Here is a 16,258-nt window from a genome sequence, read left to right as displayed (position 1 = left end):
TTCCTCACCCACAGATACTGCCAGACCTGCTGAGTTTCTCCAGCAATCTCTGATTTTGTTTGTTTCACATCTCCAGCATTTTTGTGTGATAAAGTATTTTTGTTTTGGTCGGGGGTTGGGGGGGGGGCGGGTTGAGAGAGGGTAGAAAGTGTACCTCAGTGAGGGGCAGGTCGGGGTCCAGTTGGGTGAAGCTGTTCAGAACCACAGAGCTGGCATCTCCCGTCACTTCGAGCCTCACTCCGTCCCAGATCTGCTTCAGGCGCCGGGAGCCGTCAAACATCTTGTGCCCGCTGGCCGCGCACTCATTGTGCAGCTCCGGCCACATCAGGCGGACCATGGGCGAAGTCTGGTTTCTCTCGGAGCCCTCTCTCTCTCTCTCACTCTCACTCAGACAGACAGTTTTCTGGTTTAAATCGCTGGCGAGAGAGACATTCTCCAGCCCCGGGGGCTGACAGCTTGTACCACAGCGCTGGGCTGCCCCCAGCCTTTTATTACAGGGAAGGCACTACTCCATCTCCTGGCTCCCTCTCTGTAACACACTGCAGCGCGGCTTCCAGCCCTAAATGAGATGTGGTAGGGAGTCACTGCGATTACACCCTGCCCAGGAGAGGCAGGACCATGATGTCAGTGCTGTGCAACCTCCCAACTCCGGACCGGAGTTACACCGAGAGCCGGACTGGATTGAATCCACAAACATAACCCCGTCCCCATCAAAACTAAGGCAGATGCTGTGAAGTTCACGGTAACCTATCGAACTTAGCCGTGTACTCGATGGAGCACTGTGGTTTCCTCGTCAAAGAAGCACTGATCGTCAGAGGCAAGAAAACAAGTCGGCCCAATGCAGCAGCAGATTGCTGCAGATGCTGGTAACAAGCGAAAACAAGAAATAGCTGGGAATCACAGCAGATCAGGCAGCATCAGAACTCTGAATCATCTAAAGCTCTCTCTCTCCATTGAAAGCTGCCTGACCCACTGTGATTTCCAGCAATTTGTTTTTGTTTCCAGTACAGAAGTAGGCCATTCAGCCCATCTGCTCTACCATTCAATGAAATCACAGCTAATCTGATTATCAATACAGCACAGGAACAGTACCTTCAGCTTCCAAGCCTGCGCTTAGACATTTTGCCCTTCCGTACTAAAACTGTCTTCACTTACAGGATCCATATCCCTCTATCCCCTCAAACTCCACTCTCCTGCTGTAACCTTTGATTCCCTTGCTGATTAAGAATCTATCTGAACCTTGAATTATCTTAACACCCCAGCTTCGACAGCCTTCTATGGTAAAGAACTCCACTGATTCTGAGAAGAAATTCCTCCTCATCTCTGTGTTAATGGGTGATCTTTTATTCTGACATTATGCCCTCTGGTCCTAGATTCTCTCACAAGGGGATATAATCTCTTCATGTCTACCCTGACAAGCCCCCTCAGAATTTTGTATGTTTCAATAAGGTCACCTCTTATTCTTCTAAACTCCAATGAATACAGACCCAACCTACTCAACTTCCCCTCTTAAGTCATACCTGGCATAAGCCTAGTGAACCCTATCTGGATTGCCTCCAATGCCATGACATCTTTCCTGCATAAAGGGCTTAAAATTATTCACAGTATTTCAGATGTGTTCTCACTAGTGCCCTGTATGCTTTCAGCAAAGCCTCCCTACTTTTATACTCTATTCCCTTTGAAATAATGGCCAATGTTCCGTTGTGATTGCAGCTACACTGTGTGGACTGCAAAGGTTTTAAGAAGGCAACTTCTTGAGGGCAATAAAATGCTGGCCCAGCCAGCAACAACTGTGCTCCATTAACAAATAAAAAGTAAATTAAACAGAAGTTACTCAGATGCCTAGATATACACGGATTTGAATATTGGTTTAGCGGGCAGCGCGCTTACCTCTGAATTATAGGGTCCTGGGGATTAAACCCCACTCCAGCATTTGAGTACAACAATCCAGTATGGTACTGAGGGAGCGCTACACTGTTGGCAGCGCTGCCTTCAGCCAGGACATTGATCTGAGGCCTCACCTGCTTGCTCAGGGAGATGTAAAAGATCCCATGGCATTATCGTGAAGAAGGGCAGGGTATTTAACTCCAGAGTACTGAACAATATTTATCCCTCAATCAACATCACAAAAGCACTTTATATTTACATGGATGTGGGTATCACTAACTTAGTCAGCACACATTTATTGCCCATCAATGTTAACCACACTGCTGTTGGTCTGGAGTCACTTATGGGTCTGGTCAGATAAAGATGGCAGATTTCCTTCCCTAAAGTGAACCAGGCAGGCTTTTATGATAATGGTAACATGATCAGATTTTACTGGATTTAAATTCATAATCGGATTTAAACCAGCACATTAAGACTAGGATAGACAAACAGGCGGCTGAAAGAACACAGCAGGCCAGGCAACGTCTGGAGGAAAGGAGCAGTCAATGTTTCGGGTATTTCCCTTCTTCAGGAGTCCTGATGAAGGGTAATGCCCAAAATGTTGACTGCTCCTTTCCTCCAGATGCTGCCTGGCCTGCTGTGTTCTTCCAGCTGCCTGTTTGTCTACCTTGGATTCCAGCATCTGCAGTTTTTTTTGTCTCTACATTAAGACTAGGATTCTAGATTATTAATCCAGGAGTATTATCACTACACAATCACCTCCCTTTTGTCATTACATTATTAATTACATTGCTCTTTGTGGGAATTTGCTGGGTCCAAAAGAGCTGCCATGTTTTCTATATTACAGTAGTCACTACACTTCAAAAAAACTTGGCTGTAAAGTACTTTGAGACATCTGTTAGCTATGAAAAACTCCATGCTAATGCAAGACTTCTGTTTTTACTTTAAATATGACAACATTTGCTGCTCCAACTACTCTGGAATCCAAACTGTACTACCTTCCTTCACGGTTTCTACAGCTGTGTATTTCAAGCAATTCTGTACTGGAAAATTGCTACAAATGCTGACTGACATAGTCCAGAGGGTCACTTTAGTGTCTTCAACCCACCCTTGATACAACCCAATCCAGTGTCATCTGCCAAACAGGTGAAAATGCTGCCAAATGTCTGGAGACAGCAGCAGAACCAATCTGTTTAAAAAAAAAACTCGACAGCTACAAAACTCGACGCCTGATGAGGTGCTGAGGAACAGACAGCTACGAGGGTTGCTACAGGAAGAATATCATAAAACTGGAGAGGGTTCGGAAAAGGTTTACCAGGATGTTGCTGGGAATGGAGGGTCTGAGTTATAAAGATAGGCTGGATAAGCTGGGACATTTTTCCACTGGTACATAGGAGGTTGATGGGTGACCTTATTGAGGTTTATAAAATCATGAGGGGCATAGATAAGGTGAATGGCAAGGGTCTTTTCCCCAGGGTGGGGGAGTTCATAACTAGGGGACATATTTTTTAAGGTGAGAGGAGAAAAATTTATAAAGCATGTGAGGGGCAACGTTTTCACACAGAGAGTATTTCATGTGTGGAATGAACTCCCAGAGGAAATGGCGGATGCAGGTACAGACACAACATTTAAAAGACATTTGCATAAATTTATAGGAAGGGTTTGGAGGGATATGCACCAAGCATAGGCAGGTGGGACTAGTTTAGTTTGAGAAAATGGTTGGCGTGGACTGGTTGGATCGAAGGGTCTGTTTCTATGCTGTATGACTCTATGACTGAAGCTGAAAGTGAGCCTCTTAATTTCATTTCAGAATCTCTTCCTTTTCCTCATAGCCCTGATGTGTTAACAGGATGTGATGTCCATGGAGTTTCCATTCTCAGTCCATCTGCTATGAGGTTGCTTTATAAATGTACAATGTTGTTGTTGGGCTTTTTTGCTGCCCCCTATGGTCAGCTCCAGAACAACATTCCTTTCAACCAGAAGAACTAAATAAATAGGAGCAGAAGTGAGTCATTTGTCCTTTAGAACCCGTTCCATCAATTCAACGAGATCATGGCTGATCTTTTACTTCAACTTCACTTTCATGCATGATCCTCATTCTATATATTCAAGAATTTGTCGAGCTGCTTCTTGAATATACTCAACAACTGGGATTATAAAATTTCACTTTCTCAGCTTGGAGGTGGTACAAGGAAGCTAGTAAATAAAGAACTTGCATTTATATAGTGTCTTTCATGACCTGATGATGTCGTAAAGCACCTGACAGCCAACGAAGTAATTTTGAAGTGTAGGAAACATGGCAGCCAGCTTACGCACAGCAAGATCCCAAGAACAGTGAAAGGCAAAAGGTCAGTTGATTTTTTTTGCGGTATTAGTGGAGAGATAAATATTGCAATAATTCCTTGAGAGGGTAGAACAATGGAATCAGTTGGTGGCACGGAGATGCCATGCTGAGGGAGTGGTGGGGGGGGTACTGCACTCTCTGAGCAGCAGACTTAAAACCAAAGCCTCCATCACCTTCTCACATGAGTGTGCAGGATCCTGTTTTGAAAGGAGATCTGGTAGGGGAAAATTGCCTCAAATTTGTCAAATATCCCTCAGCTCCTTGTGGGATCTTGCTGTGCACAACTTGGCTGCTGCTCTTCCTATAGCACAGCAGTGACGACACTCTTGAGAAATAGCCGTCATTCACTGTAGGGTTGGCTGGTTGTGGCGGGGGGTGCGGGGGTGGTGTTGGGGGGGTTTGTGGGTATTTTTCTCCCCCTTCTCTCTCTCTTCACCTCCACAAACCCACCCCGTGTTCATTGACTGGGTCAATGATCCAAAGCAACCTATGGGTGACTGACCAGCTGCCCTAAGGCAGAGACAGCACTTGGCTTCCCCCTTGAAAAAGGAACTCTTTGCAGGATCAAGGGGAAATTGGATCAGTTGAGTAGTCAGTACAGGTGAGATGGGGTGAATGGCCTCCTTGTGAGCTATATGATTCTATATGATCCTATAGGCAAGCCTGGAAGGGCAACACACAATCCTACTTCCTCAGAAGGGTCACCGGACCTGAAACGTTAACTGTGTTTTTTCCTTCACGGATGCTGCCAGACCTGCTGAGCTTTTCCAGCAACTTTGTTTTTGTTGTTTTATGTATAAGGCTGCCAGTACCTGACAGGGTTAACTGATATCCTGAGATAAACTCTACCCAGCAGGATGGAAAGAACTGATCCCTTGGGAAACCATCATGTATCTCAGACATAATAAGTACAAAGTAATAAACCTTTACGAAATATTCTGCTGAAGACTTCATGGATGCATTGTTGCCCATATCGTGTTGGTAACTCAGAGTGAGAAGGATTGATGGCAGTGAATCCGAGCAAGGCACCTCAGAGGTTCCAGTCAACACAGCTCCAACACATCACCCCAACAGAACATGGAATGCACGAGCCTAGTTTGGTTCTGCTGTCACCTGATATTTGCCCTCGGCTGCACTACACAGGGATCCAGAGAGACCATCCAGCCTGGTCATTTCTCTTGGGGAAATTGAAGCCAATTTTCTCACCCTTTAGAATCACAGAATCCCTACTGTGTGGAAGCAGGCCATTTGGCCCATACTGACCCTCTGAACACCATTCGAACCAGAACAGCACCCCCAACACCCGACCCTATCCCTGCATATCCCATGGCTAACCCACTTAGCTTGCACATCCCTGGACACTATGGGCAATTTAGCATGGCCAATCCACCTAACCTGCATACCTTTGGACTGTGGGAGGAAACCAGAGTCAACCCACACAGACATGGGGAGAATGTGCAAACTCCACACAGACAGTCACATGAGGGAGGAATCAAACTCAGGTCCCTGACGCTGTGAGGCAGCAGCGCTAACCACTGAGCCATCCTTGGTGACACCGAGGCTGGGATCAGTTCTCTGGACAGGCTGGGGCCACACCCATGTTGTGCTTTGCACAGTCTATCAGTTAGTACAATTCACAGAATCACAGCACTGTTACAACACGGGAGGCCATTCGGCCCATTGTGCCTGTACCAGTCCCCAAATGAGCATTTCACTTGGTGTCACTCTGCCACCTACTGCCCCATACTTCCTTTACAGATAACAACCTCATTTCCCTTGGAATGCTTTGATTGACCCTGACTGCACCACCGTCTCAGACAATGCATTTCACAGCTTAATGCCATGTTGCATGAAAACACTTTCCCCCATGTTGCTTTTGTTTCTTTTACCAATGGCCTTAAATTGGTGTCCTCTGGATCTTGATCTTTCCACTGACGGGAACAGTTTGCCCCTAACTACTCAGTTTAGACCCCTGGTGATTTTGAACATCTTGATCTGACATGGCTTCCCAGCCTTCTTGCTATCTCCAAGGAGAACAGTCCCAGTCTTGCCCAACACTGTAAGTACCCACTTATCTCACCCAAGTGTATGTGTCTGACCAATGATTATTAGCAGGCACAACAAATGGCACACCCCTGCTGATACCTCTATACCATCTTATACTCTCTCAGGCACCCCTTCCCTTCCCCAAGCCTAAAACCATTCAGGAACAGGGTACTGCAATTGTGGGTGAACATATATGAACGTAAGAAAGAGGAGCAGGAATAGGCCATCCAGCCCCTTAAGCCTGCTCCGCATTCAATAAAATCATGGCTGATCTTTCCATGACATGCCCACTCACCACAACCCTTAATCCCTTTGCTGTTCAAAAGTCGATCTATCTTTGCCCTGAAAACATCTGTCAGAAAGGAAAGGAAACCCAAGGTTATGTCTCCATTTTTGACCATTCCGCAATTCACAAGATCCTGATGGATGGGACACAATGGAAAGCTGTGTTTGACACCAGATTGCACCTGGATCAAAGGTAATCCAAATGTGATCCGGGTACATGGAAACATGAAATGCCGTATAATTCCACTGTTCCGACAGATGCATTTTACATCTCTTCAATCTCATTATGACAATTCATTTGTAGTGAACTATTGCCAAACCTGAAAACTACACTTAAACCAATTTGGTTTCCTGTCACTCACAATAACCACGGAAACTTTCAATTCTGCCCTGCTCAACACATCTCTCTAAGCTGCGTACGGTACGAAGGAGATAGGTCCCTACTGGGAAACAGTGCAAGCCAGTTTGGGAGAGGTTCTTGAAAGCAGGGAAGGAGAGGGAAAAGATAGAAGGAAGCTGTGGTTGGTTCGCTCGCTGAGCTGGTTCATTACTTTGCAAACATTCCATTACCTTGCTGGGTAATATCATCAGTGCAGTTGACGATGTTACCCAGCAGGGTAATGGAACATCTGCAAAGTAATGAACCAGCTCAGCGAGCAAACCAACCACAGCTTCCACAACTCAAGCTACAAATCTACTCAAGAACCTTAGTGATAGATAGAATTCAGCAGCAAGTTCCAGAGAACAGAAACACAGTGGCCGAGCAAGTGGGTCTGGGTAGAGTTTGAAAGGAGCAGCGATGAATGGATACCTGAATGAGATGGAGTGGAGGGCTGAGGGCAAGCCAGCTGGTGAGGAACTCAAGATGGGCAATGCCATGGAGGGAACTGAAAACAAAGGATGCCAAATTTGAAGTCAATCCGCTAATGGCCTTTAAAGAGAATGGGGATGATGGTGCTTGGAGACAATGGGGAGAGCACAGTAAGGATACATATATGTGCACATGTGTATGTATGTGTGTGTGAACATGTGTATTGCATGTGCGTGTGTATACATGCATGTATACGTGTTTGTGTTTACATATGTGTGTATGTATGTGTGTATACATGTGTACGTGTTGTGTATATATGTATGTGTGTGTGTTTGTGTGTACATATGTGTGTGCTTGTATGTATGGGTGTGTCTATGGGTGTATGTATGTGTGTGTATCTTTGTGGGTGTGTCTGCGTGTGTGGGTGTGTGTGTGTGTATGTGTGTGTGTGCGTGTCTGTGTGTGTGGGTGTGTCTGTGTGTATATGTGTGTAATATAGATCAATGAAGGTGACAGATGGGTAGAGTTGGATACAAGCCAAAGCTGAACCCATATGTCTGCATGACTGAGATGATAATGATGAAGGCAGTGAACACATTGCTAGGCCAGACCAGGTAAGGATGGCAGATTTCTGTCCTTAAAGGGCATTTGTGAAGCAGATGGGTTTTTAACAACAACTAATGACCCAATAATGGGTCCAGGAGTACAATGTGCGAGATACCAGAGGGTGAAAGTGACAATGCCTGCATTGAGACAGGTATGAGTAGAATTCAGAGTCAGCAGCACAATGTGTACCTAGGGCAGTGCAGAGGTGGTGGATTGTGAGAGCCCTGGGCACAGCTGTCACTTTGATCAATACTGATTCAGTACATCTCGATTGGAGAGTCTCAAACGAGAAGCAGTTTGAGAAAGATGACAGCATAATTCCGAAACAAGACCTGAAAGTGCTCCCCCATCAGTGACCTCCATGTAATCAATCCGTGATGCCCCACACTGGCGTTCCACTGCTCCAACACCCTCTCCAAACACAGGGTAACTCTAGAAGAGCAGAATCTATAATCGGACAAGGGGAGTTTCGTATTTACAGTTCAATGCCATCACAAATATGAAGTTGTACATCTTTAATTCCAATGACTACACTGAGGGTTCCTTTATCTGAGCACCTATTAATATCACTTTCCAGTCTGGCAAGTTCCTCAGAACTCATATTGACAAGAAATGAGGAGAATGTGACTGAGATGTTCAGGAAACACCAATGGAAACATTCAGGATATTCTTGTGATGCAGTTCATTGCTATCGATGAAATGGGGTATAAGTCAATAGACATTTTTAGCACAGCACATTCTCCGAAGATTTGAGAACTGCACGTGGATTGATATAGCACAATAACAGCGACGTAGTGTAACAGTTCTGTGAAACATTCAGACGAATGAAAACTCCAGCAGTTTCAGTCCACTAATCCAGCAACTCTGTGGTTTATAAGTGAGTGCGTTACATTCATGTGTCAATGTCTTTTAAAAGCAAGATCATGCAGCTGTCATGTTTCAAGGTCATATACTTAAGACCTATTGTAATAACTGGCTGGTAAGCTACTCAACTGTGGAAGGTTTCACAAGGCGACCTGTGGCCTCATCCCACCTCCCTTTAAAATACATACACAAAGACTTCCAGCATGAGTGTACTAGACTGAACTTGAGCAAAAAAATCCAGAGTCTGACACTTCAGTGCAGCACTGAGGGAGGGCTGTATGGTCAGAGATGCTGTCTTCTGGATGACATGTTAAGTTGAGGCCCCTAGTGTCTCCTGAGGTAGATGTGTAAGGCTCCAAAGCACTAATCTGAAGAAGAGCAGGAGAGCTGTCCTGGTGTCCTGACCAATATTCATCCCTCGATCAACATCGACAGATAAGCTGTCATTATCATATTGTTGTTTTTAGGAGTTTGCTGTGTGCAAATTGGTAATCGTTAACAATAATGATTGCGCTCCAAAATTATTTCATTGCTTGTAAAGTGCTTTGGGATAGCCGGTGGACGTGAAAAGCACTATATAAGTGAAAGCCTTTCAGTTTTTTTTCTGTCCAGTGATTTCAAGTCAGAATCCAGGAGAATGCCTGGTTAAATAGTCTTTGTCCATTGAGGAACACTGAACCCAGGTATGACACTTCATGCAGACACCTACCCTGACTGAGAGTGACAAACATATTATGGACAAGGGCCCACATGTGGGGTCTTCCTGTTCTGTACTGCCTAGTGTCCCCTTGTTACATATGATCCTTTGTCGGTATAACTTAGTGTCCCTCTTTCAGTGTGGTTTCACCACGATACAGTTCACGGTTCAGCACGGTTCAGCAAGGTTCCCCTCGGTTATCACTTGTATGAACCAGTTGTTCAGGTTGTGAAGCTGTACAGAATGAACAGGGCTGGTTAATCTTCACAAAACCGTGCTGCTTCACTGACTTCCCTGTGACTTTCTCTGACCTTCTCCCCAATGCTGCTCAAAACATAAATTATTTACTCTTATTGTGTTTGACTCTCCAGCCTCAAGAATGAGGGGCCCATATCCCACCAGGCACTCCCGTGAGGAGGAGGTGGGGATGGGTTAGAGCTGTTTTCTGCTCTAAACAGGTGCCTGAGGGGAATGATGAGGTGGCAATCTTTAATGGCTCACGGGTTGTGGCTGTTGCTGACCAAACCAGTGTCCCCCATCCATAATTGCCCCTGAGGTGGTGAGCTGTCATCTTGAACCGTTTCTATACAAATGCTGTTAGGGGAGGGAGTTCCAGGATTTCGATTTAGCGATATATTTCCAAGTCAAGGATGGTGGCTGGCTTGAAGGAGAATGGAGTGTGATGGTGTTCCCAAGAATCTGCTGCCCTAGTCCAGCTCCTTACCCAACGAAGCTGCTGAGCTCAGTCTTAAATTAGCTTGGGAACTGTGGAATCGAGCAAGTGTTCAACCAGGAACAAACAATAATGCTTCATCCTGTACACAGCACGGAAATCCACCATCAATAAACATTCCAGGGTCAGAGATTTCCGCATTCAATCTAACTGCGCACCAGCCGCACACATAGAAACTGCTGGACATAGCAGCTCTGTCAGTGGGTCATATAAACAAGGTCCATAACTGGCTTGGATAGACATTCAGCTCCAAGCCTGGGGCCAAAACCACCACCAGCATCTCTCCCGCAACTACTGAGATAGAACCATCCAGCATCAGCAGTGATTAATTCACATTGTGCAGTCTGGTTGTTTCAGCTCTGAGCAGTATGGCTCCAGAAGCTGTTCTAACCTCTCATTTCTACTGTCTAACTGGGACAGGACGGTTAGTTTGTGTCTCAGTGGATAGCATACCTGTCTCTGAATCATAAGGTTCTGGGTTCAAGTCACCAGGTGAGTATTGAGGGAGTTTGACAGAGTTTGATGAATATGTGGATGAACACGTTGGTATTTTACAAAGAAGTTGGAGCCTTTGCCACTTGGCACGTGTCGCTCTGTAAACCTGACCATCATGTTCAGTGTAATAATGCTCATCATCTAGCAGTTACAAAGAAGGCTGGCCTGAGCTTGAAGATCCCAGGCTAGGGCACAATCAACCAAGTGCTACACTGTCAAGGTGCCACCATTAAAAGTGACATTAAGCCAAAGCCCATTCTGCTGTCTTCAGGTGGATTTAAGTGGCTATGTTCAGAAGAAAATCTTCCCAGCGACCTGGCTAATCAGTGCCTGAACCAATGACACAAAAATTTTTAAAAATCTGGTCAATGTGGTGGCAACAAGGCAAGGGCTGGGGATGGAGTCCCTGCAGAAGATGGGAGGGAACCAGTCAGTCTGCATCCCCAGGGAGGGGGGTGTGATGAGAGAGTGAGGGGGGAGAGGGTGTCAGTCAGCCCCGGGGGGGGTGGGGGGGAAGACACAGAGGGAGTCAGTCTTTTCACTAAAGGGGCAGCACAGTAGCTCAGTGGTTTGCAATGCTGCCTCACAGCGCCAGGGGCCCCGGTTCGATTCCACCCTCGGGCGCCTGTCTGTGTGGAGTTTGCACGTTCTGTCTCAGTGAGTTTCATCTGGGTACTATGGGTAAGTGGACTAGCCATGTTAAATTGCCCCATAGTGTCCAGGGATGTGTAGGATGTGTAGGTTGGGTGGGTTAGCCGTGGGAAATGTAGGGTTACAGGGATAGCGTGGGGGTGGTGGGTCTTGGTGGGTCGGTGTGGACTCAATGGGCAGAATGGCCTGCATCCTCACTGTAGGGATTCTATGGTCACTATCACATTGCTGTTTGTGGGAGCTTGCTGTGCACAAATTGGGTGCGATAACAGCTGCACTTCAAAAGCACTTCTTTGGCTGAAAAGTCGCAACAGGAGAAGATCACTGTCTACTGTCTTTCAGTAACAGTCCATTGAGGAGCTGGAAACTATCGAACCCCTGGGGTGAGTGTGTGCACCTGACAAAGAATGTATATTGTGGAGGTCAACAGCATTCAAACTCTATTGTGGTCACATGGTGCATGGAGAAAAGCTTATTTCTATTGCACTTCTTGTAATTTCTGATTACAAATGTTTTGCCCTTGGTTGTATACCTACCGTAAAGTGAATATGGTAAATGCCAAGACCATTGTATTTGCATTTAGTGGAACGTGCTGTATGGAGACAAGTTGAATTTGATTGCAAAGTGTATAATGTAACATTTTGTGATGTATTTTCATATATTTTATGAATAAAGAATATTCTTGGCAAATTAAAGAACGTACAGTACTCTGAGATGTCCAGTGGTCATGAAAAGCACTATATAAATGCAAGTCTTCCTTTGTTCGGTTATTGTGAACTGGTAATTAACTATCACACATTATTTTTCTCCATTTATTATAGACAAGGATAAGACTTTGCTCGGGATCTATTCAATTAGTAAGATGCATTAACGACAATGTGTTTGTTATTGACATTTCAGAAGACTGTTTCTAGAACTTATTTTAGAGGTAATTTGCCATACCAGGGTGGGAATCCCCTAAGCGGAAGATGGGGATTACCCTGAACGAGGGGAAAACATCAACTTCTTCCCTGCGGAGACTGAGTGAGTGAGCAAGCGAGCGAGCAGGTTGGAGAAAGGGAAGGTTTGCTGTAATTGGTCTCTGTATTTCTTAGCTGGAAGCAGTACATGTTAGCCCAGTGTTCCTTGCCCCAGTGACTCACACTGGAAAGTGCATACTTGGATATCACACTCAGCTTGATTCCTCACCACCTGCCACTGCAGATGCCAGCAATGAGTCAGAGCAGCAGGCTGTGGCTTCTGAGTCAGAAAGCTGTGGATTCAAATCCTGTTTCAGCACAAAGTCTATGTTGATGCCCCAGCCTGGCACTGACACAGGTACAGCCCTGTTGAAAGTGCCATCTTTCAGACTGTACTTTCAAGCAAATGTTAAAAAGATCCTCTGGCAGTATTTGAAGAACAGCAGGGTAGCTTTCACTAGAGTCATGCCCAACATTAATTCCTCAAACAATACCTGAAATCTCATCCATAATCGTTTTTTTCACCATTTGTAGGAACTTGCTGTGTGTAAATTGGCTGCCACATTTCCTGCATTTCAACAGCGATGAATGCCAAAAGTGGGAGTAATTCATTGGTTGCAAAGCAGTTTGGGATGTCCTGAGCTATATAACTGCAGATACTCAAGCAGCTGAGGTTTATGCCAATTCAATGGGTTAATGGTGCCTGTTAAATCAGGACCACTAGGCAAGACCATACACTTGTAACATTTTCAAAAATATTTCCAATTCAAAATCTGAAGTTTCCTTTCTGATTCCTCATTTGTTTTTTATGTGCAGAGTTTAGACCGAAGCACCACCTTTAGTTTGTTTGAAATTGCAGTGAAGGTCACCATTCAGTTACTGATGTACGTTAATAATCACCAGGGAAATGGGTTCTGGTTCTTCAAACCAGACCAGTTCCCAGTGATCAGTCATTGCAATCATAAAACTGTTAATGTGACAGCCTCATTCTCAGAAAGCTGGGCTGAGAGCTTGGAAAATAAATGTGTTCCTCTCATCTCCCTTTATACTTCATTCTTAAAAAGGAAAAAGGTTAAAAGCATCACTAACGCAGTAATCATAGATACCAGGTCCCATTTTATATGTAACATCACAGACAAGTGGGAGCCTGTCATACACAGAAATGGCTGGGGCAGCACGTAGATGGGAGCACATTACACATGGGACCATACAAAAGATTAGAATAAGGCAAATAAAGGCAACATAAAACATGAAAGTAATATTGCTCATTGAGAAATGTCACTGAAGCTTTTTATTTGATCAGTCTTTTGCAATAGGTGGAGTACATACTGCACTCAAACCTGTGCTTGAAGATCAAAAGAAAATGCTGATTGTTAGATGTGATTCTATGTTCAGGAAACACTTGCTGAACAATTCCGAGAGCTTTAGTAACTACAATAACTTCCAATTGAAGATAATCAGTCAGGCTCATGTACAGTTGCTTGAGGAAATATGCCCTACGTACAGGTATGGTTGCATTCTTTGCAAGCAACAGGAAAATGTTCAAATCTTGTGCCTCTTTAGAATTACCTGGGATTTGGGGAGTCTTTGGTTCCCCATTGCTTTCCCCATGACAATACTTTAGCCAATCAGAATTGACTGGCCAACCAATTGCTACTCTTTATTGTTGTGGCATAACTTGTTGTGATTGTTTGAAATTTGGCATTCTTGCATTTGTCCCTGAGCGAAAGCTTGAGCAAAATAACTCTCTTTTCAACAGTATTCAAGTTCTGTATTACCAAGAGACTTCACAAAATTAATATTTGAATATTTGTAATTAAGGACACCTTTCCACTGCATTAAAACCACAGATACTTGTTTCGTACAGGTCTCTTCTGGATGCCTTTGCCCAGCCACTTGGGGTTGGATTCAATCCAGCCTCCTGAGGAATACAGTACTCCATGAAGAAACCATGGAGTTCTTTTGGAAGCATGGCTAAATATCATCCCTACAAATCCTTGTGTCGAGTTAGCTACATCAGATCTGGCTCATAATGGGAGGGTTGCAAGTGGAGCAATGAAAATGGAAAGGTTTATTTATCATTGACTGTTGGCATAATCAGCATCCTTGGCATCTTTTCTTCTTAGGCAATCCCTCAAGACTGAGGATAACTTCTTTCCACTCTGGTACTGTGAGTCCTGAGGCAACTAAGTAATCCAATGCTAGATGCTAAATACTAAGGGCGATAAGTTTAAAGTGAGAGGAGAAAATTTTAAAGGAGATGTGCGAAACAGGTTTTTTTACACAGAGGGCGGTAGGTGCCTGGAACACGTTGGTAGAAGCAGAGATGTTAGCAAGGTTTAAGAGGCATTTAGTCAGACACTGACCAGACAGGAAATAGAGGGATACGGACCCATGTGCAGGCAGATGGGATTAAATTAGAATGGCATTCTATTCATTTCTGGGATGTGGGTGTCGCTGGCTGAGCCAGCATTTGTTGCCCGTCCCTAGTTGCCCTTGAGAAGGTGGTGGTGAGCTGCCTTCTTGGACCACTGCATTCCTCCTGCTGTGGGTTGACCCACAATGCTATTAGGGGCTATTACATGGGCCAAAGGGTCTATTCATTCACGGATGGGGGCATTGCTGACTAGACAAGCATTTATTGTCCATCCCTAATTGCCCTGATGGCAGTTAAAAGTTAACCACATCTCTGTGGGTCTGGAGTTACATGTAGGCCAGACCAGGTAAAGATGGCAGTTTCCTTCTCTAAAGGGCATTAGTGAACCAGATGGGTTTTTCTGTTAATGGATTCATGGTCTTTATTAGACTCTTTAATTCCAGATACCTCTTGAATTCAAATTCCATCATCTGCCATGGCAGGATTCGAACCCAGGTCACCAGAACATTATCTGGGTCTCTGGATTAATAGTTCAGTGATAATACCTCTAGGCCATTGCCTCCCAATCGCTGCTGTACTGTTCTATGTTCTAAATCTGTACACCATGCCACAGGTGGAGAAGGTGGTTTTGAAGAGGTAGATGGGTGGGATGCTTGGGCTTTTGCACATTCCTTCCACTGTTTGCTGTTTATCTCTGGCCTGTTGGAGGTACTCATAATGGTTGTCACCTTGACAGATGGTTCCTGTCCAGTTTGGTCAATCCAGAGCAACAGATTCCCATGTGCGAGCTCTTCACAGAGGCTTCGAGGAACATCCTTGAAACATCTTCTCTGTGCTCCTGGTAACTTTGCAATGACAGAGCTTGGAGTAGGGAGCTTCTTTTGGGAGTCTTGCGTCAGGCATATGGACAGTGTAGCCTGCTCAAAGCAGATGATTGACCATCATCAGTGCCTCATTGGTGGGAATGTTAGTCAGAGAAACCGCACTGATATCAACGTGCCTATTCTGCCAGTGGATCCGTGGGAGGTATCTTTCTCTAGGGGCTGGAGATGTCTGCTGTACAGTGCTCATGTCTCCCCACACATACAGAAGGGGAAACAACACCACTACCCTGTTGACCATGAGCTTGGTGCTAGGTTTGACGTCTTTGTCATCAAATATTCTGTTCCTCAGATGGCTCTAGTAAATGCTGAATTTCATCATCTGATGTCCGTCCTCCTGAGAGGACGCTCCTGAGATACAAGAATGGATGGGAATAAGGGGTTGTTCAATTAGGACCGAGATGAGGAGACATGAATCTTGGAAAAATGAGTCTCTCAGGGAATTTGGGAATGCGGAGAGCAAGCAAGAAATGGAGATAGTAGGAACTGCAGATGCTGGAGAATCCGAGACAACAAGGTGCAGGGCTGGATGAACACAGCAGGCCAAGCAGCATCATAGGAGTAGAAAGGCTGACGTTTCGGGCCTAGACCCTTCATCAGAAAATGCTTTTCTGATGAAGGG

The 16,258-nt window shown here is 45.0% G+C and overlaps 1 protein-coding gene across 7 annotated transcripts in view; it reads right to left on the bottom strand.

Annotated features, from left to right (window-relative positions):
* Positions 1-16,258, bottom strand: part of LOC109916669 (ral guanine nucleotide dissociation stimulator-like) — a 173,557-nt gene that overhangs the window by 56,447 nt on the left and 100,852 nt on the right. For 6 of the 7 annotated variants that reach the window (XM_020516404.2, XM_048613582.1, XM_048613587.1 and 3 more), the window contains exon 1: positions 155-549. The exons of the other annotated variant lie outside the window; for it this stretch is intronic. In XM_020516404.2, coding sequence (XP_020371993.1) covers positions 155-337 — 183 coding nt within the window. In that variant the 5' untranslated portion in view covers positions 338-549. Of the gene's footprint in view, positions 1-154; positions 550-16,258 lie in introns of those variants that run through there. 7 annotated transcript variants of the gene reach the window in all.

Source organism: Rhincodon typus, chromosome 28, assembly GCF_021869965.1.
Source record: "Rhincodon typus isolate 14 chromosome 28, sRhiTyp1.1, whole genome shotgun sequence".
Classification (NCBI taxonomy): Eukaryota; Metazoa; Chordata; class Chondrichthyes; order Orectolobiformes; family Rhincodontidae; genus Rhincodon; species Rhincodon typus.
This window is presented reverse-complemented; position numbering and strand designations above follow the sequence as displayed.